Raw genomic sequence first — 26,202 nt, 5'->3', positions numbered from 1 at the left:
TCCTAATCCTAATTCACGAAAATATGTAAATGGTTAATATGCTTCTATCTTATCTTATACATCATATAAAGCACAAGGACACTGCCACGTGTCATTTTGCTAATCACCTTCTAATTATTAAATCCACGTGTTAATTAAGGATTAGTGGAATAATTAGGCCTAATACTTCTGAAATCACGACAAGTGTCAATCATCCATTCGTCATTCTAATTAATCTTCAACTCACGCGGCCGAAACAAACCCCTAATTCATCTGCAGAAATCAAAAATCGACATTATCTCTCTCTCTCTCTCTCTCTCTTCAAAATTGAGCAAACCCAGATCCTTTGGTCCGTCGATTATGGCCTCATGTCGCCTTTATAGAGAACGGCGGTACCACCAATTAATCGTTAACAATTTACTCTTCATAACGGTATAGTATAAATTTTATATATTTTTGGGTTCTATTCGAAATTCATCTTCAACTCAGTTAGGGTTCATAATTTATGTTCCTATTAACGTGACAAAATCGAAACCAATAAAGTTGTTAATCTGCAAATGTATCACGATGAGTGGCAGGTATCCGTTCATCTATGCATTCGATTTCAATAAATTCAACATTGTTCATCAAAAAAACAACGGTGTTGTGCCTTAACCACCCACTACACATGTTAATTTTTACCATCGTGACTTTAATTTCAGTAAAATTTCGTTCGATTACATACACTCCAGTTATTGATCTGATCTTTCACGTATGTCAAATTCAAAAATAGTCAATTCATAGTCTTTTTCAGTTTATTTGTTTATACTTATGTGATACATTTTTTCATAATCAATTTTCAGTTATTTTCATCGAAACACTTTATTTTCTGGAGATTATGTTTCGTGATTTCATAATTTTAATCACTTTTCTGTATGTGTATGTGTTTGTTAGTGTTTGGATCATCGGTTTTGTAAAGGTATTAAGATTTTCAATTGTTATGTTATTTCTTTTATCTATATTATCATGTATATTGTATGTATTTTTTTAAAGGTTTCATATTATAACTGATACCATATGATTTTCTACAGAAGGTATACGATGTGATTTATACTTGTGGCGATATATTTATTAAACAGTTGTATCAAAGAATGACAATTGGGTAGAGGTAAGATATCCTTCTCTTTTAAGAGATTTATTTCATTTTTTAGTAATGCCTAATTTTAAATTACTCTGTAAGTTTAATACAAGCTGGTAAAACATATGTTTCATATAGTATATTTGTTTGGTAGCGGCAAAAATGGACATGCTAAAAGTTTTGGGTAACGGGTCAACCAGTTATAATTAAACATGCTGAAATAGAGTACTTTTCATTACGCAATATGCAATATTGACATATATGGGTTGATGATTCTACTATATGGGTTGATCATGACTTTGTGAAGCTAGGATATTCTCCAAGTATAAATTACTATTTACAATGGAATTACTGAATAATGAACCCCAATTTGTGAAGCTAGGATATTCTCTATGTGTTGTAGATCAACTTACATCTTGTTAAACAATTGATTTTGGAAGATGATAGAGTTTCTTGAATAGAGAGTTAGGTGGATGAAAATCTTTGTGTGTAAATGTGAGATTTCTTGAGTTATGTGTATCAAGTTATTTTATATTAATCTAATGAATGGTTTGAGTAAGGGTGCCGGTTGGGCCATTGAAAATGTATTTGGGCTTTGCAAAACGTTTAAAGAATATGATTGATCCGTGATTTGGCCCGTTAAATAAATTGTATCTGTTTTTGAGTTACGAATAAAAATGTTATGCAATATAAGTAGCATCACAAATTTAGTTATGGCTGGTATAACCAAAAAAATAAAACAAAGATTATAAACGCATATTTAAAAATTGTATAGTTTAAGATATATATTTATATTTATAACATAATAAAGAGAATATATAATTATGGTAAATAAGTATGAAACATTTAGTAAGTTTCATAAATGTATTTGTGATGACACAGTGTTGTAAATTTTGTTACTGGTGTAACTTTTTAAGTGATTAAGGAATATTGTTAGCATGGTTTAATAATAACTACAACAACAACAATAACAATACCCAATCCCATATGCGTGGGGTATGGGGAGGTTGAATGTAGATAATCATTCATCTATCCTAGAATAAAGAGAAATCATTTCTCCACCCCGAGTTAAACACTCACAAGAGCGAAGAAAGTCCTCCCTCTCTCTATTCGACGGGTAAAGAGATTGCTTTCAAGGGGACCTCCGGCCATGAAGAATGAGAAAAAGCAATATAAAAAAAAACATGAAATAAATAGATAAATATATAAAAAAGTAATAATAAATAGGAAAATAAAAAATAAACAAAATAAACAGAGACGCCATGAAATGGTAGAATCAAATTTTTATGGGTTTTACATCGTGCCTGGAGTTCAATTTAGGCTCTAAGCGGCAGTCAAGTCGCCAATAAATAGACGCTTGCTAAGCCTATAATATACTGAAACACATAAGGTATAAACACATAAGGTTTAATAATAACTGTATTATGTAATTTTTAAATAAAATGAAAAGACTATAATATAATGAAAACCATTCTTTAAATTAAATAGTTCAAAGGAAATAAATGATAACTTCAAAACACCAACAAATGAAAATGATAATCAAACATATTGTCAAAAAAAGCATGGAGTAGAAAAAACAGATCAACTAAAATGAAAAATTTAAACATCGCCAAGGTTGATAGACTTCTTAGCTTTGTTGGTGCTGCAATTGACTGAAAGTGGACTTTCTTTGGGTTCTTGCTTCACAACTTTTTTCGGTAGGGTGAATCTTGTGTTAAGTGAAAGATCGATAGCATGATTTTTCTCAGTTGGCAGGGATGACGATCCACACTATACAGAAACAAGATAAACTTGTTAGTAGACTGACTAATGTCTATTGATTTAGTTTGTGTACTTTATAGTTGTCATTCATGTGTAATTGAATGAAGAAATGTATAACAAATAAATAAAAGCTTGTGAAAATGTTGTATATGCAAGGATTAATATAGAAAAAGTGTAGTAAAACCTTTGCAGACATTGAAAGTTCACTGATGTCTTCTTTTATTGAGAGAGTGCTTATCTTTGATTTGTCAATCTGCAAAATAAGATAACGTGTAAATGTAGATATCTGATAAAAACTGTATAAATGTTTTTGATTTGTTTCAGAAATAGAACGGATAAAGGTATAGCGTAATAACGTAAAAATGTTAATTAATTTTCAACCTTGAGTTGTTCATTGTATTTCTCAATAAATGCAGCTTCAGTGGTCGCATCCTTAACAGTGTAATTTGATGTTGAGTATTTCTTGTTATAGCCGCTAACCTCTAACTTGAAAAGCAGTGTATTATCTAAAAGGGCATCTAACTCAACAGGGAAATCTTGATCTTCTAGCAATGACTTTGTTAAAGTATACGCTGATTCTTTGACATACTTTAAAACCTGACTCTCGAAAAGAGTAAGAGTTGCAACTCCGTTTTCATCCGCAACACGAACACTGACTTTGAACCTAATATATGCAGTTTGGTACACTTAGATAGGCATGAATATATTTTATGTAATTTATAAAAGACATTAAAGGTTGATTGGCGTAGGATGTTACGTACCTGACCACAACATGAGGATTTTCACATGCCGAACATTTACGTTTCAATGCAAGTTGTTCATCTACGTCGATGGTCAAATCAACTTCCTTACTGATGGTGTTTGCTTTTTTGTGGCACTTTTTACATGCAATGTATGACCATTGTTCATCAGGCTCAATTGCAATGATTTCAGCGTGTACAATAAAAATCCCAGTCTGTTGTCAAAATCAGATGAAGGTGTGTGCTTACTTACAAACACTTATATATTAAACATAATTTCTTTGATAAAGGAATCTAAGTGCATAATATTCGGTATAACGTACATTTTCGAAGGACAAGTCACAACATTGAACACACAAGGCACTGGTAAACCAATCATCAAGTGATTTAACAGGTGGTGTCAGTGCTAGTGTCAAAGAAGGTCCTAATGTCTGTTCTGAATCATCTTTGTTGCACATTGCTTCAAGACTACATATTTGTGGTACAGAGTAAGTGACAATCCAAGTTAACTTATGAGGAGTTTTTAATTTGTGAAAGTGTACAAACCTTTGTTTGAATTCTTTGATAGCTGGAAGGTCAGTGTCAATATAAATTCTGCTGAAATTCCAATCTGTACCTACAGTCAAATGATCTTTCGAAAATACAATGAAAAATTAATGTCAGAAAACTTGCATTCTCAAAACAAAATGGTGTGTTAGTATGGAATGGCTTAATAGTTATTTTTAATTTTTTTTTTACTTACTTCCATATTTTGCAGTAGGGCCAAATTGAATAATGAGCACAACACACTGATTGTCTGGGATATCTTTCATCAAAGTTAGAAACTTGGTCATGTACTTGGAAAATAAAGTGCAGCCAACAATTTGTCCACTATTAATTGTAAAATAAAAAAGATATGTTAGTGAGGATATTTATTATACTAAAATATACATTGGATGTGATGGATATGATTGATTAAAAGTGGTTGATAATACTCCAGATTTTTTAATTCCAGGTTGATATATTGAGACTTTTCTTCAGCACTGCCACCATAAGACTTAGGTTCGCGATTATCAAAATGGACTCTTCCAATTACATCTGCATAGTGAAAGATATTTTTATGTCAGTTGAATAATATTTATTAATGAAACAACATATGAGGATGTTTAGTAACATCTATAGAATCATAAATTAAGGATTGAATTAAGGACCTGCAGTTGCCTTCTCTGGTAGTCGGCAAGTTATTAGATCAGAAAAATGGATGAACTTGAAACCATCACTGCCATTCCATTCTGTTGAAGGAACTGAAATCAAAGCAGATTTATTGATAATCATGACCTTCGATTGATGAAGCCAATGAGCAAGCTTGTTTTTATTAGGATTGTTACAAACAAAGGCGTTTTTGATCAAATATTGGTCCTGTTCTTTTAAAAGCTATTCATATTTATCCTTGTTCTGATTTCTAACAACAATGCCAATACGATCACCCTAAAAAAGATGAGTAAATCAGTATTTACTAAATAGGAATCTACCATTTGCAATATAACTAATCAAATAATAAAAATTAAAAGTATAATAAACTAAAAACAAAAGAAAGTACCAGTTCATCAACTGCTGTTATATCAAGAAAAGGCAAACCATTGTCTAAAGCCGCCCTTGTCATGGTTTCAATGCTCAAGATTTTAAGGCGGATATTGATGTTTGGATTCCTTTGATTAATAGATCCAACCATAACCATTCTGGATTCCATTGTCTTTGAAAGAATGCATTGTATTATGAAACTGTGTTGAAAAAATGAAATACTGAAGTTGGATTTATAGATGGATGTCTGCAGATAAATTGTAAAAAAAAAACTGATTTGCTCTTTTTTAAGGAATGAATTTCGTGATAGCAGTTAACTAAGGAAACAGTTATAGACAATTGATTATTTTGAATTTTTGCTTAATGTATAAAACTATAGTAATTTATATTTTACAAAAATAACAACTCAATATTGGCTTTAATATAGTACAGTTTGTTGACTTTTTACAAAAATTAAAGATAATACTGTAAAATGGGAAACAAATTTGTTATTGTACTATATCATTTGCAAATTTGTATAAAAAAAATACAGATTTTCATTCCAATAAGCATTAATAATCCGAAATTTGGTAATCTTAGATTTTTTTATAAAATTTGATACAGATATTAAGTAGTTAAATGTGAATCAAACAACATATTTTTTCTCTTTGACATATAAATCATATATTTTGAAATAAGGAAACATGTTGAAATGGATAGAACAGTTTTGCAGGCATAAACAATTAAACATTTATTCAAAAATGGTAAAATGTATAAACAACACGACTAAATAAAGTTAAATCGAATATAAGTAACCCTAAAATTTGTGCAATGCGATTTGAAAGAACTGTAAATTTAAAAAGAATTCATAATTTACCGTGAAGATCAAAAATACCAATCTCCATTTGTATTTGATAATCATCATTATCAATATCATTAACGGCATTGATAAAATAAGAATTAGGGTAAAACTTACAAACATGTTGCATATTGAAGATCGAAAAATCGTTGCAGATCTGATAGCCTTTGACAAAATTGATGTTAAACATCCGAATGAAGACCAAAATTAGGGTTCATTATTCAGTAATTCTTTAACATCGGGTTACGATTGAACCCAGAATTGCTTAACCACTTTGCCGAATTATTCATCATTTTTCAGTAGTTAATACATCATTTTATTCAGCAAATTGAGTCTGAAATTATGGTATGTGAGTGGCGATGAAAGGATTTTGAATTTTTCTGATGAATCGAAGAAGAACATGACGGATAGAGGGGTGAAGCGGATTAGGATTGTGTAGTTTTTTGTTCGTTTTTTTCCATTAAAAACTGAGATGTTAATCAGGACACGTGGCATTTGATTAGGGTAGTATTAGTGGATTAATCCCACTAATGGTTGATTAACATGTGGATTACCTTAATTAATGGGTGATTAGTGGAGCGACACCTAGGATTAACCCTTGTGCTTTATATGATGTAATAGATAGTTATACTTATAGTTACTATATTATTAACTTTAAATGGTTTAAAAACTAACTAATTTATGTTTATATTGACAATTAGGAATGACAATGGATCGGATATAGTTTAGGTGACGTCATATCCATATTTATATCCATTTAGTTTTTGTTCATCCATATTCATATCCATATCCATTTAATTTCAGTTCATCCATCTATATCCATATCTAGTGGATTAAGCGGTTAATGGATATACATTGGTTATACAAAATTTTTTATAATATTTCCTCATATGTAATAGACTTTTTTGCTCCGTTGGTCCTTCAATTATACATGAAATTGCAATCAGAGTCCCTCAAGTTTTTTTTGGATTTTCGAGTCCTTTTTATTTGCAAAATTTTGCAATCCGAGTCCCTCCGTCTAACTTCCGTCTAAATTGGCCATTAACCTTTGACATGTGCCATGCATGTGAGGGTAAAATCGTCTTTTTACTCTTTTCTTTGACTTTTTTGCTTCGTTGGTCCTTCGTTTATACACAAAATTGCAATCCGAGTCCCTCAACTTTTTAATTCGAATTTTTATCTTTTTTTTATCTTTAAATCATACTTTTTATCTAACTTTGACTTTTTATCATCGTCATCTCTCATCTTCTTCTTCTAACTTTCTCCGGCGCTTCGCATCGCCGTCAAGGAATGGGTAGGGTTTGTCCGATTTAAAACGCTTGTAAGTTCATGTTCTTCGTCATCTTGTTTGTTCACCATTGTAATGACCCGGATTTTTTCGATCGATCTATACTTATAAGATTAATATTTACATAAATTAAACCTTACCAACATGATAAGCAACCCAAATTGTTGAGACTTATGTTTTTGAAAAGAGATTTACACAACGTTTGACCGTCTAGTTTGACCGATGATATCACGAACTATATAACATATGATAATTATACGTTTGTGTATATATATGTATATATACATATTTAACATGATCTAAGGATGTTTTAATATCTCATTTTGTATTAATAACAATAAGTTATAAGTATATTTTGAAACTACTAACTTAAGTTTTCAAAACGATAACTTTAAGTAACGTTTTTTGATATAAATACTTATAACCTATAATGTTTATACATATATCGTATATGTAATGTATTTAATCACTTTTTAAGGACTTAAATACATAAAACAATATAAGTATATTCACAAAAGATAATTATATTTGAATCCTCGTTCCGTTTTCACAGGATTTCTATACGTATATCTAGAGTATATGTACTCGTATCATACCTAGCTTCTATACGTATTTACTATTGGTATATACACATCAAATCACCACCTAACCAGCCCTTGTTCATGCCTTATGTATAAGGTAATTACTTTTGTATTATTGTATGACTAATTAACAAGATTACAAACTTGAAAATTGTCTTTGTCTCCCCCCCATTCACGTTTTTAAAGGGGTTAAGAGTACTCCATTTTTGATTCATTTTTACCTCAAATCTCTAGCTAAATACACACACACTTATGAACCCTAAACACCTTAACCATCTCAGCTCACAACCATGAAGATCTAGCTTCAAAAACATCACTTAATCACCATAAGAAAAACCTTACAAAAACACTTCAAGAATCCTTTCAAGAACACAAGTTTACTTCCAATCTTTCATCCAACTCCATCACTCTTTTGGTTCTAGATTTTTACTTCTCTTTTACAGCAATCTTGTCCAAGTAACTTGAGGTAGTAACTTTGTTCATAACCTTATTCGATTCATATATATATATAGCTATCTTATTTTGTGGTATAAAATTTTAACAACAAGAACATAGTTTGAATGTTTTCAAACTTGTTTGCAAACTAAATAGATCCTTCTCACTTAACTTTTAAAATACTTCAAGACCTGTAATATATCATAAATATATGCTAATTTAACAAGGTATAACTTGGTTTTTCAAAGAACACCTTAAAAACTGAATTTACGACGTCGGAGTGCAACCGGGGGCTGTTTTGGGTTGGATAATTAAAAACCATCTTAAACTTTGAATTGGAGGTTTATTTTCTGGAAAAATTATTTTTACTATGAATATGATAACACATAAAAATTTCATGATTTAACTCAAAGTATAAGTATTTTTAGAAAAATAATCATTTAAGGTTGTTTACATGATGGAAAATGATTAACTTCATAAGTTTCACTAAAGTTTGACCTATGACCTGTGATTTTGAATACAAACTAAGGTATTTACAGTTCATAGTCTTAAAGAGGGACTCGATCCAAGGAAGTGGCAAGTTGAATCAACGAAAACGGAGTTGTAACGAAGAAACTATGACCAAAACGAGATCGGATATCTAAGACTAGTTTAGCTACGAAAATAATTGGAGAAAATTAAATAAATCACATCTTTTTAAAATAACATGATATTTTATATATATGTACTCATAATTTAATTTTATATGGTTCAGGATCACCCGTAAAAAATACGAGAAGATTAATCATAAGATCCCATGATTGTACGCAACACGTCATTTGACAACACCGGTACTTTATGTACGCAACACGTCATTTGACAACACCGGTACCGTGGGTCAAGATTAATCTCGACCAATACATATACGATGGGGGTTTTTATTTATTTCATTGGGGGTTTATTAAACACCTAAAAATGAACCATTAAAATTGAATTACTAACATCGGACTGCTAACTACGGACTAAGGAATTATTAAAAGTATTAAAAGTATTATAAGTATATATATGTGACGTTTGTTTAAAAAGAAAAGGTATTGATATATTATATATGGATAGGTTCGTGATATCAATCGGAGACCAAGTCAAAATTACATATCTTCAAGACGAAAGTGAGTATATAGTCCCATTTTTAAACTCTAAGTATTTCGGGATGAGAATACATGTATTTTATGTTTTACGTTATGGACACAAGTAACTGAAATATATATTCTACGTTGAGTTGTACCACTGGCATACTTCCCTGTAGCTTGGTAACTGTTATTTACAGCGGTATTGTAAACGCGAATCCTGTTGATAGATCTATCGGGCCTGACAACCCCAACCGGACTGGACGACCAGTATTCAACGGTTGCACAGTACTTCGTTTTGTGACTACACTTGGTACGGTGTAGTAAGATTTCATAATAAAGGGAATATGCGACGTGATTAAATGTTAAGTATGGTTACCAAGTGCTCAACCACTTAGAATATTTTTATTAAAATGTTTACATATGAAATCTTGTGGTCTATATTTATACCGCTGCCGGCATTAAACCTATATCTCACCAACTTTATGTTGACGTTTTAAACATGTCTATTCTCAGGTGATAACTAAAAGCTTCCGCTGCAACATGTTGAATTTAAGCAAGATCTTGAGTATGCATATTTGTGTCAAAAATAAAACTGCATATCCGAGGAATTGTAATGTAAAATATGCTAGAAATCGTATTGTTATCATCACATATAAAGTTTGTAAGTCTAAGATTATCGCTAAACGATAATCATCTTTATATTGTCTAAAGCTTGTATTAACATAAGAGTTATGGTTTGTAATGTAAAATAAATGCAGTTGTTCTTTTAAAAATGTCGCATATAGAGGTCAATACCTCGCAATGAAATCATACGTTATCTAACTCGTTCTTATGGTTAAGGACGGGTTATGACATGTGGTATCAGAGCAGTGGTCTTAGCGAACCAGGTTTGCATTAGTGTGTCTAACTGATAAGTCGTTAGGATACATTAGTAAGTCTGGACTTTGACCGGATCTGATTTAACAACCATTGCTTATCATTGTTGGTTAAAATTTATATGTAAATATTATGGAGTACTAATGGGTTAGTTGTTGTGTGATAGATGTCGGGCTCAAAACTTATTATCACATTCAGCGACTCCGAATCAGAATCTTCAGATGGTGTTTCAGTCATTAACCTATCCGATGACGAAAATAATATCTTTGGGGAAGACTCACAAATTCCGGATGAACCAACAATAAAGAACCCGGAAAGTGAACCCGAGGAGGAAAGTGAACACGAGGAAGAAATACAAGAAATTACGAAAGACAAGTTCGAACTAGGAAAGAAACGAAAGGCTAATGAATTAGAAAATTCAAATCCCGAGTTTAGTAAGGATGATGTGGCACCAACTCCACTAGACACTACCACCCCTATTCCCGCTATTCCTATTCATTCTATCCCGGCATCTAGTTCTTCAGTCCCACAGCCAAAATATAGGCAGACAGCTAGGATAAGCGTTAGGCGATTCATTGAACCTAAACGTCTTAGAAAATAGACCAAACGATGCGCTGCCGTATTAAACAATGGGATCATATAATGTTTTGTATAATATTATTAGTGTGGTTTGCTTAATGTTCGATGTAAGATAAGCATATGTAAAATAGTGAAGTGTGAAATGCAATAATTTTCCATGGTTAAGTATTATTTAGATGGTAGTAATTGATTCTGTACTAAGCTATTAAGTATGGACATTAACGGGTAGGTACTACCCTAGATATAATTATAAAACGCTAATAAGAAGAAAAGGCTTTTATAATAATACCTGGTTCATATTATTAATAAGCTATAATGTACTGTAAATATACATTACATCTATAATATTCCATGTGAATAATTATTTTCTTTTCATTCTTATAGAAGAATATGGCGCGATTGAACCGAATGACGGAACAAGAAATCCAGGAACTCATCAATCAGCGAGTGAACGACAGAATGTTATGGGTCGAGGCTGCAAGAGGTGCTGCAGTTAACCCAAATCCTCGTGTGGGGTGCACTTACAAAACTTTTCAAGCTTGCAAGCCCTCAGAATTCAGTGGAACAGAAGGACCGATCGGTTTAACCCGGTGGATAGAAAAGATGGAGACTGTGTTTAAAATCAGTGGTTGTGTTGAAAAGGACATGACCAAGTATGCATCGTGCACTTTACAAGATAGTGCACTCACGTGGTGGAAAAATTTTGTGAAGGCTGTAGGAGGAGATGTAGCTTATGATACTCCATGGGAAGAATTCAAAACAATGTTAATCAACGAATATTGTCCAAGGAACGAGGTTAGGAAGTTGGAAGATGAATTACGAAGTCTGAAGGTTATTGGTACTGAAATCACCAACTACAATCAGCGATTCATGGAATTAGTTTTGCTATGTCCTGAATTGGTTCCAACCGAAGAACGGAAGATTGAAATGTACAAAGATGGTTTGCCCAAAAAGGTCAAGGCAAATGTTACAGCATCGAAACCTAAGACAATTCATGAAGCTATAACCATGGCAAACGAGCTAATGGATCAGGTCATCATGGATAAGAAAGTATCCAATACTGATGTGAAGGTATCAGGTAACAAAAGAAAGTGGAATGGAAATTATGATCGAGGTAACCAACAACAATCTTTTAAGAAACAAGAAATCACGCAAGGTGCGGGTAGTGGTTTAAGCTTTGGTTATAAAGGACAAAATCCTTTATGCAACCGATGCCACAAACATCACTCTGGTTACTGTAATGTGGTATGCAACAAATGTAATCGAAAGGGTCATCTTGCTGAAGATTGTAGGGCTCTCGTTACAAATACAAATGGTACCAAGACTCCTGCCACTAATGCAAATAGAACTGTTTTGGCTACTGTTACTTGTTATGGATGTGGGAAACAGGGTCATTATAAGAGCCAGTGCCCGAATCCAGAGAAGAATATCGGACCTGCACGAGGGAGAGCATTTGTTATTAATGCTAGAGAGGCGTGTGAAGACCCGGAGCTTGTTACGGGTACGTTTACCATTAATAACTTATCCGCATCTATTATATTTGATACTGGTGCCGATAGAAGTTACGTGAGTAGAGGCTTTTACGCTAAATTGAATTGTTCATCATTACCTCTAGATGCTAAGTACATGATTGAGTTAGTTAATGGTAAACTAATTAAAGCCGATAAAATTTGTCGTGATTGTAAAATAAATTTAGCCGGAGAAACGTTTAAAATTGACTTGATACCCGTAGAATTAGGAAGTTTTGATGTAATAGTCGGCATGGACTGGATGTCCAAAGTAGGAGCTGAGGTTGTGTGTGCCAAGAAGGCAATTCGCATTCCTTGTAAGGATAAAATGCCGGTGATGATTTATGGAGAGAAGGGTAACTCAAAGTTAAAACTCATTAGCTGTTTGAAAGCCAAGAAGTGTTTAGAAAAGGGATGTTATGCTATTCTAGCACATGTTAATAAAGTCGAAAAGAAAGAAAAAGAGAAGTGCATCAACGACGTGCCTGTGGCAAGAGATTTTCCTGAAGTTTTTCAGGAAGAGTTGCCGGGATTACCTCCATTTAGATCTGTAGAATTTCAAATAGATTTAGTACCAGGAGCTGCACCAGTGGCTCGTGCGCCATATAGACTTGCACCGTCCGAGTTAAAAGAACTTCAGAGTCAGTTAAAAGAATTACTGGATCGTGGATTCATACGACCAAGTACTTCACCGTGGGGAGCTCCGATTCTATTTGTTAAAAAGAAAGATGGATCTTTTAGGATGTGTATAGATTATCGTGAATTAAATAAGTTAACTATCAAGAATCGGTATCCACTACCGAGAATTGACGACTTATTTGATCAACTGCAAGGATCATGTGTGTACTCAAAAATTGACCTAAGATCGGGCTATCATCAATTACGCGTCAAAGAAGAAGATATACCAAAAACTGCTTTTCGGACACGTTACGGTCATTACGAATTTTTGGTCATGCCGTTTGGATTGACGAATGCGCCAGCTGTATTCATGGACCTCATGAATCGAGTTTGTAGTCCATATTTAGATAAGTTTGTTATTGTTTTCATTGATGACATTCTTATCTATTCCAAGAGTGAGCAAGAGCATGAGCAGCATTTAAGGTTAATATTAGAGTTGTTGAGAAAAGAACAGCTATACGCTAAATTTTCTAAGTGTGCTTTCTGGTTGAAAGAAGTGCAATTTCTTGGCCACGTTGTTAGTAGCAAAGGAATTCAGGTTGATCCAGCAAAAATTGAAGCCATTGAAAAATGGGAGACTCCTAAGACACCAATGCAGATACGCCAATTTTTGGGTTTAGCCGGTTATTATAGAAGGTTTATTCAAGATTTTTCCCGAATAGCTAAGCCGTTGACAGCGTTAACGCAAAAAGGGAAGAAATATGAATGGACTTCTGAGCAGGAGAGTGCATTTCAATTACTGAAAAAGAAGTTGACTACGGCGCCTATTTTATCGTTACCAGAAGGGAACGATGATTTTGAAATATATTGTGACGCTTCGCGACAAGGTTTTGGTTGCGTTCTTATGCAACGGAAGAAAGTTATTGCATACGCATCCCGACAATTGAAGATTCACGAGCGGAATTATACGACGCATGATCTAGAACTGGGAGCAGTCGTGTTTGCATTGAAGATATGGAGACACTACTTGTATGGGGTTAAATGCACTGTGTTTACTGATCATAAAAGCCTTCAACATATTTTTGATCAGAAACAGCTGAACATGAGGCAACGTAGGTGGGTCGAGTTAATAAACGACTATGATTGTGAAATTCGTTATCATCCCGGGAAAGCGAATGTGGTGGCTGACGTACTAAGCAGAAAGGAACGAGAACCAATTCGAGTACGAGCGATGAACATAAAAATGCGCATGAATCTCAACTCACAAATCAAAGAAGTTCAACGAGAAGCACTTACTAAAGAAAATATAGGAAATGAAATAATGAAGAAGTATGAGAAGCAACTCGTTATGCGGGAAGATGGAATTCGATATTTTGCAAATCGTATTTGGGTACCGAAGTTGGGTGGATTAAGGAAGTTGATATTGAACGAGGCACATAAGACAAGATATTCGATACATCCTGGAGTTGGAAAGATGTACCAAGATCTTAAGACACATTATTGGTGGCCTAATTTAAAGACAGACGTTGCAACATATGTTGGGGAGTGTTTAACTTGTTCCAAAGTCAAAGCAGAACACCAGAAGCCGTCAGGATTACTTCAACAACCAGAAATCCCAGAATGGAAATGGGACGGTATTACCATGGATTTCATCACGAAGTTACCAAAGACTGCCTGGGGATATGACACCATTTGGGTAATTGTTGATCGTCTTACCAAATCTGCACATTTCTTGCCTATAAAGGAAACGGATAGAATGGAGAAATTATTACGATTATATATAAAGGAAATAGTTTCAAGGCATGGAATACCTATTTCCATTATATCTGATCGTGATAGTAGATTTACCTCAAAGTTCTGGCAATCACTACAGGAGGCACTAGGAACTCGTTTGGATATGAGTACCGCATATCATCCGCAAACCGACGGGCAGAGTGAAAGAACAATTCAGACTCTTGAAGACATGCTCAGGGCATGTGTGATCGATTTTGGAAACGGATGGGATAAATATCTACCATTAGCAGAATTCTCGTATAATAATAGTTATCATGCGAGCATTAAAGCTGCGCCATTCGAAGCATTGTACGGAAGGAAGTGTAGATCTCCTATTTGTTGGAATGAAGTAGGAGATCGACAATTAACTGGTGTCACGACCGGGAAAATTTCGACTAATTTTAAACCAAACTCTCGATACGATATTGTATTTTCAACACGAAAAGCAAAGTCTGATAGGTTGAGTCTCGAAAATTTTTGAAACTGTTTCATAAATTAATTTGACCTGTGACTGTTCCCGACGACTCACGATATGACTGCTTGTAAATAGACATGCATCTATATATATAAATGTATATAATAATATGAAATATTATATACTGTAATTGTTAGAATTAATTATTTTAAAATAATAATAATATATAATAATTACTATTTAAGAAGTATTTACATGATTAAATAAAGTATATAAAATATATATTTTGTGGTTTCGAATTTATTTAGGAAACGATAGTAACACCCAGTTATCATTCGAATGACATTACACGAGTTAAAAATGAACTGTATAAATTTTAGTTTTTACTTAAAAAGATATCTAGAAGCTATTCAATTAATTTTAAAAATATTTAATTTTTAGTTGGGACGAAGCTCGAATGACAGATCAAAATCTACGATTGATATTAAGCAAGTTAAATCCGAACTTATATGATCCTAAAATAAATGGTTAGCCAAAAATGAGATTTACAAATTATAAGCTTATTAAAAATATGTTTAGAAACTATATGTTAAATTTTAATTTTTTTTTTATTTTACTTAGCGGTTGGTAGTGACTAATTAATGTCATTTTTATTTAACAGTTAATACTAGAATTTATACCATAATGACTAAAATAAATAAAGATATTTACTGTAAAAATTTGGGATTTTTCTGAGAACTTTTATCCGCCACTGTTTAATAACGGAAGACGAAACCCAGTCCGTGTAAATGTGTTGGTAGAACACTCCAAATAAAGGAGGTTGCTTCATCATTGGATTCTGTTTCCAATTTTTCTTCATGCACGATCTTTTCACAATCTTTAAAGTAATACTATATTATATTATTATTATTATTATTATTATTATTATTAATTATTATTATTTATATCATAATTTCTATATATCTATGTGTATATATATATTTATATACAAGAATGCAGAAAAGATATATGAGATACACTCATCACCTCCCTCACTTCACCTTCTCCCTCACAACCACAGCCGCCCCGCCACTTTCCACCACTATTACCAAACCGCCACCACCACCCTTCATCTCCACCATCACCGAGGAGAACCACAACCTTTAATCACCATGAAACCGCCAACTTTCACTCTTTCTCACTCCCTCCCTTCAATCGATTACAACCGACACCCTAGTCTCACCTCCAACGACTTTCAACCCCACCACCTACAACCGCCTCCGTCAGCTATTTTTTTTCTGATTCAGGCCGTCGAGAACCACCAAAGAACGTTACTGTGTTGCTGCTATTTCTTGTTCTTATTTACGGAAACAACTATCTTTCTATTTCTGTTTTCACAGTTAACCACAACCAACATAATCCATCGAACACCACCTTCTTAATTGTTGATTTCCCCGCTGCTACAATTTGAATTAAACCTTGCTCGCTACATAACCTCCTATTTCTGTTATAAACCATTTATAACGATGATGAGTTATATTTTTTTTGGATTCTATTTTTTTTCTAAACAACGATGATAGGATTGGTGATGATGATTTACGGTTATGGTTAAGATTATCATGATGATGACGATATTATATGATGATGATGATATGAATTAGTTGATGAATGATACATAATATGATAAGTATTACGATAGTAATAATAAATCGATGATGATGCTAATGAATATAGATGAAGATGTTGAAAAGTAATCAAATGGGTTTTGAAGAAGATGAATAAGAAATATTTGTTTAAGTAATTAGGAATTCAGTTTATTCCAGAAAAGCACAAATGGAGGAACGGTTATGAGGGTGTTTGGTTAACGAGTGGTGTTGAGTTCGAATCTTGGCTACAATGATTTATTTTTCTTTTTCAACTAATACTTACACCAGTGGGCTAAGAGTTGGGCCGTGTATATGTTATTGGGCCGTAAAATATGTTCTAGTAACGGGCCGAGACATAGCTGAGACCCAGGTACATTTGCTGTTGAAAATAAATTAATGATGCTGAAGGAGAAACAGAAATATAGTGTATAGACATTAAAGTGGTGATATTTAATAGAAAGCAGAATTGGGTGAATTGGTTTGAGTGTCGTTTGTGTTTACGAGTGGTCATGAGTTCAAACCTTGTCTGCGGCATATCGTTTTTGAAAAAGCTTTTAAGGTAGTATCTATATTATTATTATTATCTTTAATATTAGTATTTTATCATTTTTATTACTAATATTATTATTTTTACTATTATTATTATTATCATTAAGATTATTATTACTATTATCATTATTATCATTACTTTCATATTAACAATATTATTATTACAAATAAATATTTATATATAAGAGTATATGTATACTATTACAAATGATTATATATTATACAAAACAAAATATTGATTTTTACTATAATATTAATCATACATATATATAAAACTATATAAATATTAAAAATTTTATATATATATATATACATATATATATATATATATATATATATATATATATACAAATTAAATACATAAGATATATAATTTAAAATATAATATATAAATTGTCTGATTACGATTATATGTATTAATATATATACCTAATATAGGTTCGTGAATCCGAGGCCAACCTTATACGTGTTCAATGGTGTTATATGTATTTTTACTACAAAATACATTAGGTGAGTATATAGTCCCACTTTTAAACTCTAAGTATTTTGGGATGAGAATACATGTATTTTATGTTTTACGTTATGGACACAAGTAACTGAAAAATATATTCTACGTTGAGTTGTACCACTGGCATACTTTCCTGTAGCTTGGTAACTATTATTTACAGCGGTATTGTAAACGCGAATCCTGTTGATAGATCTATCGGGCCTGACAACCCCAACCGGACTGGACGACCAGTATTCAACGGTTGCACAGTACTTCGTTTCGTGACTACACTTGGTACGGTGTAGTAAGATTTCATAATAAAGGGAATATGCGACGTGATTAAATGTTAAGTATGGTTACCAAGTGCTCAACTACTTAGAATATTTTTATTAAAATGTTTAAACATGAAATCTTGTGGTCCATTGTTATAACGCTGCTAGCATCAAACCTATATATCTCACCAACTTTATGTTGACCTTTTAAAGCATGTTTATTCTCATGTACGAATTAAGTCTTCCGCTGTGCATTAGCTCATACTAAAGACATTACTTGGAGTCGATCATCGCAATGGAACCAAATGTTGAAGACCTTGTCTAGGTGGATAAGGACGGGTCTTTACAGGTGGTATCAGAGCGTTGGTCTTAGCGAACCAGGCCTTGCATTAGTGTGTCTAACGGGTAGTTGTTAAGATACAATAGTGAGTCTGGAATTTGACCGTATCTACCTGCCAAAAAGTTTTGCTTATCATTTCTAGTCGGAAACCATCTGCTTATCATCCTTAGGGAATTGCCTGCTTATCATTCATAAGTTTAGACACGTCTTACTGCATTTAGTGCATCGATAGTGTATAGACAAAATTCATATCTTGGCGCATCTGTAGACTTGCCTGACATATGCCGTAGGTTCCTCTGTAGTTTATGAAATCTTTAGTATTATATATATAGATATTCTATGAAGTTAGAATATCATCCTATAATCGAAAATCATTTCACATCGAAGATCCCTTCCATCCACCAAATTGTCCTCTTGGCGATGAACCTGAATTACTTATCAGCGAACATGTTCGAGAAACCATTTTCTCTCTTATTTCTCGAGTATCTCGTCACGATTATATACTATCCTACATTTTGGATCTTGTTCATTCGCTTACTCCAACTGTCAATCATCCCGATGTACTAGCAGAAATTAACGAACTTCGCGCTCGTGTGACGACTTTGGAGAACCTGGTGCGAAGGTTACGAACACCAGCAGCAGCACCAGCAACATAATCAGTACCACCATCATCGACGTCGACAGTACCCTTATCATCCCTAAACCATAACCGCGCCGTAACTCTCAACATCACAATCTGTACCTCGAATATCAACATCACACGCCTCAATATTACCATCTGTATTTAGAGTATGATCTTCGTTCTACATATCGTTCTACATCGATTAATCTCGTTCTACGTATTGTTCTACCTCATTTACCTTCGTTCGACATGGTGATTATGAAATCTCTAATGTTTTAGAGATCATGTAATCCAGTATTAACAATAAATCAGATGAGTTTAATATCTTATTGACTCATTAAATCCATGATTACATCCGATGAAAATATATATACAAGTATATTTTCATAAATATTGTAATTAAAAATTCTTTTGTACAAACTGTTAATGATGAAAATATTTTAACGGGTGGGTAGTACCCGAGAAATATTTAGAATTCACATTAATGAGTTACACTGTACATTCTTCGAATCTGATTCAACGATCATTTACTATCCTACTTACAATCACCGATAAAGGTATCCGTTAACCTCAGATTAACCATTTTCATTTAAATTTCATATTTGGAATTTTTACTTATCCGAATCCAACAAGTGGCATAACGAAGAAAACATTGGACAAAATAAAATTTGTTAGAAACAAACGGATTAACTAATTGAAATTTGGTTAGGATTCCACGCTAACTGTTCCGGCTAACTGTTCCCAGCTAACTGATTAACATTTAATTTATCGCAATTTACATTCTCGCAATTTAAATTATCGTCATTTAATTTCTGTTATTTACTTTTACGCACTATAAATAACGGGACACGTATGCAAGGTTTCGACTTATCATATTGACCCATCTATATATATATATATATATTTTGGAACAACCGTAGACACTCTATATGTGAAGGTGGGAGTTGGCTATACAGGGTCGGAGTTGATTCTAAAATATATATATACTTTGAGTTGTGATCGACACCGAGACCGGTACACGGGTCACGATACGTATTATTTAATTCGAATATTATATATTAAATTATATATGAATCATTGAACCATCGGACTATTGAACTGCTAACTTTGGACAATTAAAATGAATTAAAATAAAATATTGATTATAACATATGAAACTAAATAATTCTTCAAGCTTGCCACTTGATTTCATCTTAAACCTCATTTGTATCTCGACAATTACAATGCGTGTTCAAATCTTTCATGATTCTTGAAAACCCCTCAATGGAGAGGATGAACCAACCGCGTTTCATCTACGGAAGAAAAGACTTATGCTCCTGTAAGACTCTCGGAGACTGAGTCAACATTTAACATGCAGCAGTGTTAATTTCTTTAGTGTTATTATTACCCAAAATAACTTTGCAATCCCTTTTCAAATTAGCCAATTTTGTCACAGCTCCAGCAAGTTAACCTCGATTTCTCAGAAAGGTTAGTTTCGATATATATACACGTTATTCTTTCGCTGTCGTTACCGGAGAATCTTTTATATTCCATCATCAGCGTTTAACCATCTAAAAACACAATTCTCCTGAAACCACCTCAGTTTGATAACCGATGACCCAGATCCGTTAACTTTGAGAATGCTGACGAAGTAGCATGTTGTAGATGGTCTTAATAGCCAAAAGTTGATGATAAAGAACGGAGTATTGGAAACACTCAATAGAAAATTTAGTACCAAAAAGCGGATTATGCGAAACTATGAAGTAAGCCGTGGACAAATCACAAAGAATAAGTTTGACTTCAAAGAATTTAAAAGATTCAGTGCCTGCTGAAATCCTTAGTACATACCCTACTCCTTACTTTAAAACCTTTGCTGACACTATTCATCATCATCATCCTTCGGCATTAGAAGTTCCAAGATATTATCATATCTTTCATTATAAATATCCTCAATGTTTCCGAAGATATTTTTATAACTATTCTTATCGGAAATCATCTATCTTCTCGTGCTATCTGTATCACATCATAAAAGAAACTGTGTTAGTTTCTAAAATCTGAAACCTCCGAATTTAAAATATGAATGTTTTGAAGTAGTGTTAGGAACTGATGCATGAATTCGTATAATATAATGAAACTTGATCAACTTCATTATATTACAGTAAGTCATGTTAAGTTTCTAATGGAATATGATGATTCACAGTACCATCATCATGTGCCATGTTACACGACTTTTTCATTCTACTTAATTTCTAAGCATATCACGGAAATATTTCCTTGATAATTCTGTTCTTCCGTAACTCCGATAATCTGCTAATAAATCGTGAGATTACATTTTCCTTCTGATTAGAAGATTTTTTTTAAATTCCTTGAATTCCGAAAAAAAAAAATCCACCATGACTGCATTAAAAGTTAAGACGAAACTTTTCACTCTTTTATAATAGCTTCACTCGTACGCTTCGTATGATCGAATTGTTTTATCTATATTACTCAATGATGATAAAACTCTATTTATCAATTATGGATATACTTTTATTGTTAGTCATGACCACCTCCATCAAATTTCGGGGACGAAATTTATTTAACGGGTAGGTACTGTCACGACCGGGAAAATTTCGACTAATTTTAAACCAAACTCTCGATACGATATTGTATTTTCAACACGAAAAGCAAAGTCTGATAGGTTGAGTCTCGAAAATTTTTGAAACTGTTTCATAAATTAATTTAACCTGTGACTGTTCCCGACGACTCACGATATGACTGCTTGTAAATAGACATGCATCTATATATATAAATGTATATAATAATATGAAATATTATATACTGTAATTGTTAGAATTAATTATTTTAAAATAATAATAATATATAATAATTACTATTTAAGAAGTATTTACATGATTAAATAAAGTATATAAAATATATATTTTGTGGTTTCGAATTTATTTAGGAAATGATAGTAACACCCAGTTATCATTCGAATGACATTACACGAGTTAAAAATGAACTGTATAAATTTTAGTTTTTACTTAAAAAGATATCTAGAAGCTATTCAATTAATTTTAAAAATATTTAATTTTTAGTTGGGACGAAGCTCGAATGACAGATCAAAATCTACGATTGATATTAAGCAAGTTAAATCCGAACTTATATGATCCTAAAATAAATGGTTAGCCAAAAATGAGATTTACAAATTATAAGCTTATTAAAAATATGTTTAGAAACTATATGTTAAATTTTAATTTTTTTTTATATTTTACTTAGCGGTTGGTAGTGACTAATTAATGTCATTTTTATTTAACAGTTAATACTCGAATTTATACCATAATGACTAAAATAAATAAAGATATTTACTGTAAAAATTTGGGATTTTTCTGAGAACTTTTATCCGCCACTGTTTAATAACGGAAGACGAAACCCAGTCCGTGTAAATGTGTCGGTAGAACACTCCAAATAAAGGAGGTTGCTTCATCATTGGATTCTGTTTCCAATTTTTCTTCATGCACGATCTTTTCACAATCTTTAAAGTAATACTATATTATATTATTATTATTATTATTATTATTATTATTATTATTATTATTATTATTATTATTATTATTATTATTATTAATTATTATTATTTATATCATAATTTCTATATATCTATGTGTATATATATATTTATATACAAGAATGCAGAAAAGATATATGAGATACACTCATCACCTCCCTCACTTCACCTTCTCCCTCACAACCACAGCCGCCCCGCCACTTTCCACCACTATTACCAAACCGCCACCACCACCCTTCATCTCCACCATCACCGAGGAGAACCACAACCTTTAATCACCATGAAACCGCCAACTTTCACTCTTTCTCACTCCCTCCCTTCAATCCATTACAACCGACACCCTAGTCTCACCTCCAACGACTTTCAACCCCACCACCTACAACCGCCTCCGTCAGCTATTTTTTTTCTGATTCAGGCCGTCGAGAACCACCAAAGAACGTTACTGTGTTGCTGCTATTTCTTGTTCTTATTTACGGAAACAACTATCTTTCTATTTCTGTTTTCACAGTTAACCACAACCAACATAATCCATCGAACACCACCTTCTTAATTGTTGATTTCCCCGCTGCTACAATTTGAATTAAACCTTGCTCGCTACATAACCTCCTATTTCTGTTATAAACCATTTATAACGATGATGAGTTATATTTTTTTTGGATTCTATTTTTTTTCTAAACAACGATGATAGGATTGGTGATGATGATTTACGGTTATGGTTAAGATTATCATGATGATGACGATATTATATGATGATGATGATATGAATTAGTTGATGAATGATACATAATATGATAAGTATTACGATAGTAATAATAAATCGATGATGATGCTAATGAATATAGATGAAGATGTTGAAAAGTAATCAAATGGGTTTTGAAGAAGATGAATAAGAAATATTTGTTTAAGTAATTAGGAATTCAGTTTATTCCAGAAAAGCACAAATGGAGGAACGGTTATGAGGGTGTTTGGTTAACGAGTGGTGTTGAGTTCAAATCTTGGCTACAATGATTTATTTTTCTTTTTCAACTAATACTTACACCAGTGGGCTAAGAGTTGGGCCGTGTATATGTTATTGGGCCGTAAAATATGTTCTAGTAACGGGCCGAGACATAGCTGAGACCCAGGTACATTTGCTGTTGAAAATAAATTAATGATGCTGAAGGAGAAACAGAAATATAGTGTATAGACATTAAAGTGGTGATATTTAATAGAAAGCAGAATTGGGTGAATTGGTTTGAGTGTCGTTTGTGTTTACGAGTGGTCATGAGTTCAAACCTTGTCTGCGGCATATCGTTTTTGAAAAAGCTTTTAAGGTAGTATCTATATTATTATTATTATCTTTAATATTAGTATTTTATCATTTTTATTACTAATATTATTATTTTTACTATTATTATTATTATCATTAAGATTATTATTACTATTATCATTATTATCATTACTTTCATATTAACAATATTATTATTACAAATAAATATTTATATATAAGAGTATATGTATACTATTACAAATGATTATATATTATACAAAACAAAATATTGATTTTTACTATAATATTAATCATACATATATATAAAACTATATAAATATTAAAAATTTTATATATATATATATACATATATATATATATATATATATATATATATATATATATATATATATATATATATATATATATACAAATTAAATACATAAGATATATAATTTAAAATATAATATATAAATTGTCTGATTACGATTATATGTATTAATATATATACCTAATATAGGTTCGTGAATCCGAGGCCAACCTTATACGTGTTCAATGGTGTTATATGTATTTTTACTACAAAATACATTAGGTGAGTATATAGTCCCACTTTTAAACTCTAAGTATTTTGGGATGAGAATACATGTATTTTATGTTTTACGTTATGGACACAAGTAACTGAAAAATATATTCTACGTTGAGTTGTACCACTGGCATACTTTCCTGTAGCTTGGTAACTATTATTTACAGCGGTATTGTAAACGCGAATCCTGTTGATAGATCTATCGGGCCTGACAACCCCAACCGGACTGGACGACCAGTATTCAACGGTTGCACAGTACTTCGTTTCGTGACTACACTTGGTACGGTGTAGTAAGATTTCATAATAAAGGGAATATGCGACGTGATTAAATGTTAAGTATGGTTACCAAGTGCTCAACTACTTAGAATATTTTTATTAAAATGTTTAAACATGAAATCTTGTGGTCCATTGTTATAACGCTGCTAGCATCAAACCTATATATCTCACCAACTTTATGTTGACCTTTTAAAGCATGTTTATTCTCATGTACGAATTAAGTCTTCCGCTGTGCATTAGCTCATACTAAAGACATTACTTGGAGTCGATCATCGCAATGGAACCAAATGTTGAAGACCTTGTCCAGGTGGATAAGGACGGGTCTTTACAACTGGTCCCGAGATCATACATGAAACTACTGAAAAGATAGTACAAATCAAGGAGAGATTGAGAACGGCCCGTAGTCGCCAAAAGAGCTACGCCGATGTCCGAAGGAAACCATTAGAGTTTCAGATTGGTGACATGGTTATGCTAAAGGTGTCACCTTGGAAAGGTGTAATACGTTTCGGTAAAAGAGGTAAACTGAACCCAAGATATGTAGGCCCGTTCAAGATCATCGAACGCATTGGACCGGTAGCTTATCGACTCGAGTTACCGCAACAACTCGCCGGAGTACATAATACATTTCACGTCTCGAACCTTAAAAAGTGTCTTGCAAAGGAAGACCTCACCATTCCTCTTGAAAAAATTCAAGTTGACGAGAAACTACAATTCATAGAAGAACCAATCGAGATCATGGACCGTGAAGTTAAACGGCTCAAGCAGAGCAACATACCGATCGTTAAAGTTCGTTGGAATGCACGAAGAGGTCCCGAGTTTACTTGGGAGCGAGAGGATCAAATGAAACAAAAATACCCGCATTTGTTTCCCGATGACGCAAAATAGGTACGATTTTAAAATTTCGGGACGAAATTTATTTAACGGGTAGGTACTGTAATGACCCGGATTTTTTCGATCGATCTATACTTATAAGATTAATATTTACATAAATTAAACCTTACCAACATGATAAGCAACCCAAATTGTTGAGACTTATGTTTTTGAAAAGAGATTTACACAACGTTTGACCGTCTAGTTTGACCGATGATATCACGAACTATATAACATATGATAATTATACGTTTGTGTATATATATGTATATATACATATTTAACATGATCTAAGGATGTTTTAATATCTCATTTTGTATTAATAACAATAAGTTATAAGTATATTTTGAAACTACTAACTTAAGTTTTCAAAACGATAACTTTAAGTAACGTTTTTTGATATAAATACTTATAACCTATAATGTTTATACATATATCGTATATGTAATGTATTTAATCACTTTTTAAGGACTTAAATACATAAAACAATATAAGTATATTCACAAAAGATAATTATATTTGAATCCTCGTTCCGTTTTCACAGGATTTCTATACGTATATCTAGAGTATATGTACTCGTATCATACCTAGCTTCTATACGTATTTACTATTGGTATATACACATC

At 32.5% G+C, this 26,202-nt stretch overlaps 2 protein-coding genes across 2 annotated transcripts in view; both read right to left on the bottom strand.

Annotated features, from left to right (window-relative positions):
* Positions 1 to 2,695: 2,695 nt before the first annotated feature.
* Positions 2,696 to 4,911, bottom strand: LOC139866694 (uncharacterized). Its single transcript, XM_071854989.1, has 9 exons — positions 4,788 to 4,911; positions 4,572 to 4,674; positions 4,340 to 4,467; positions 4,144 to 4,213; positions 3,921 to 4,065; positions 3,619 to 3,812; positions 3,239 to 3,521; positions 3,042 to 3,110; positions 2,696 to 2,866 (listed from the first exon to the last, which is right to left on the bottom strand). Exons 1-9 carry the CDS (start codon positions 4,909 to 4,911, stop codon positions 2,696 to 2,698), a joined length of 1,287 nt encoding a protein of 428 aa, XP_071711090.1.
* A 99-nt stretch (positions 4,912 to 5,010) lies between these two features.
* LOC139866693 (IQ domain-containing protein IQM5-like) overlaps positions 5,011 to 26,202 on the bottom strand; it is a 35,817-nt gene continuing 14,625 nt past the window's right edge. The window contains exons 9-12 of the mRNA XM_071854988.1: positions 22,754 to 22,867; positions 16,204 to 16,317; positions 5,177 to 5,404; positions 5,011 to 5,064 (exon numbers count right to left, since the gene is read on the bottom strand). Coding sequence (XP_071711089.1) covers positions 5,011 to 5,064; positions 5,177 to 5,404; positions 16,204 to 16,317; positions 22,754 to 22,867 — 510 coding nt within the window. The remainder of the gene's footprint in view (positions 5,065 to 5,176; positions 5,405 to 16,203; positions 16,318 to 22,753; positions 22,868 to 26,202) is intronic.

This window comes from Rutidosis leptorrhynchoides, chromosome 9, assembly GCF_046630445.1.
Source record: "Rutidosis leptorrhynchoides isolate AG116_Rl617_1_P2 chromosome 9, CSIRO_AGI_Rlap_v1, whole genome shotgun sequence".
Lineage (NCBI taxonomy): Eukaryota > Viridiplantae > Streptophyta > Magnoliopsida > Asterales > Asteraceae > Rutidosis > Rutidosis leptorrhynchoides.
This window is presented reverse-complemented; position numbering and strand designations above follow the sequence as displayed.

Excerpts from the sequence above, each read along its gene's own strand:
- LOC139866694 (XM_071854989.1), bottom strand. The coding sequence starts at position 4,911 with ATGATTATCAATAAATCTGCTTTGATTTCAGTTCCTTCAACAGAATGG. Across the intron at positions 4,468-4,571 it reads CTGGAATTAAAAAATCTGGA|TGGACAAATTGTTGGCTGCA; the intron begins GTATTATCAACC and ends TACAATTAATAG. Across the intron at positions 3,111-3,238 it reads AATACAATGAACAACTCAAG|ATTGACAAATCAAAGATAAG; the intron begins GTTGAAAATTAA and ends CTTATTTTGCAG.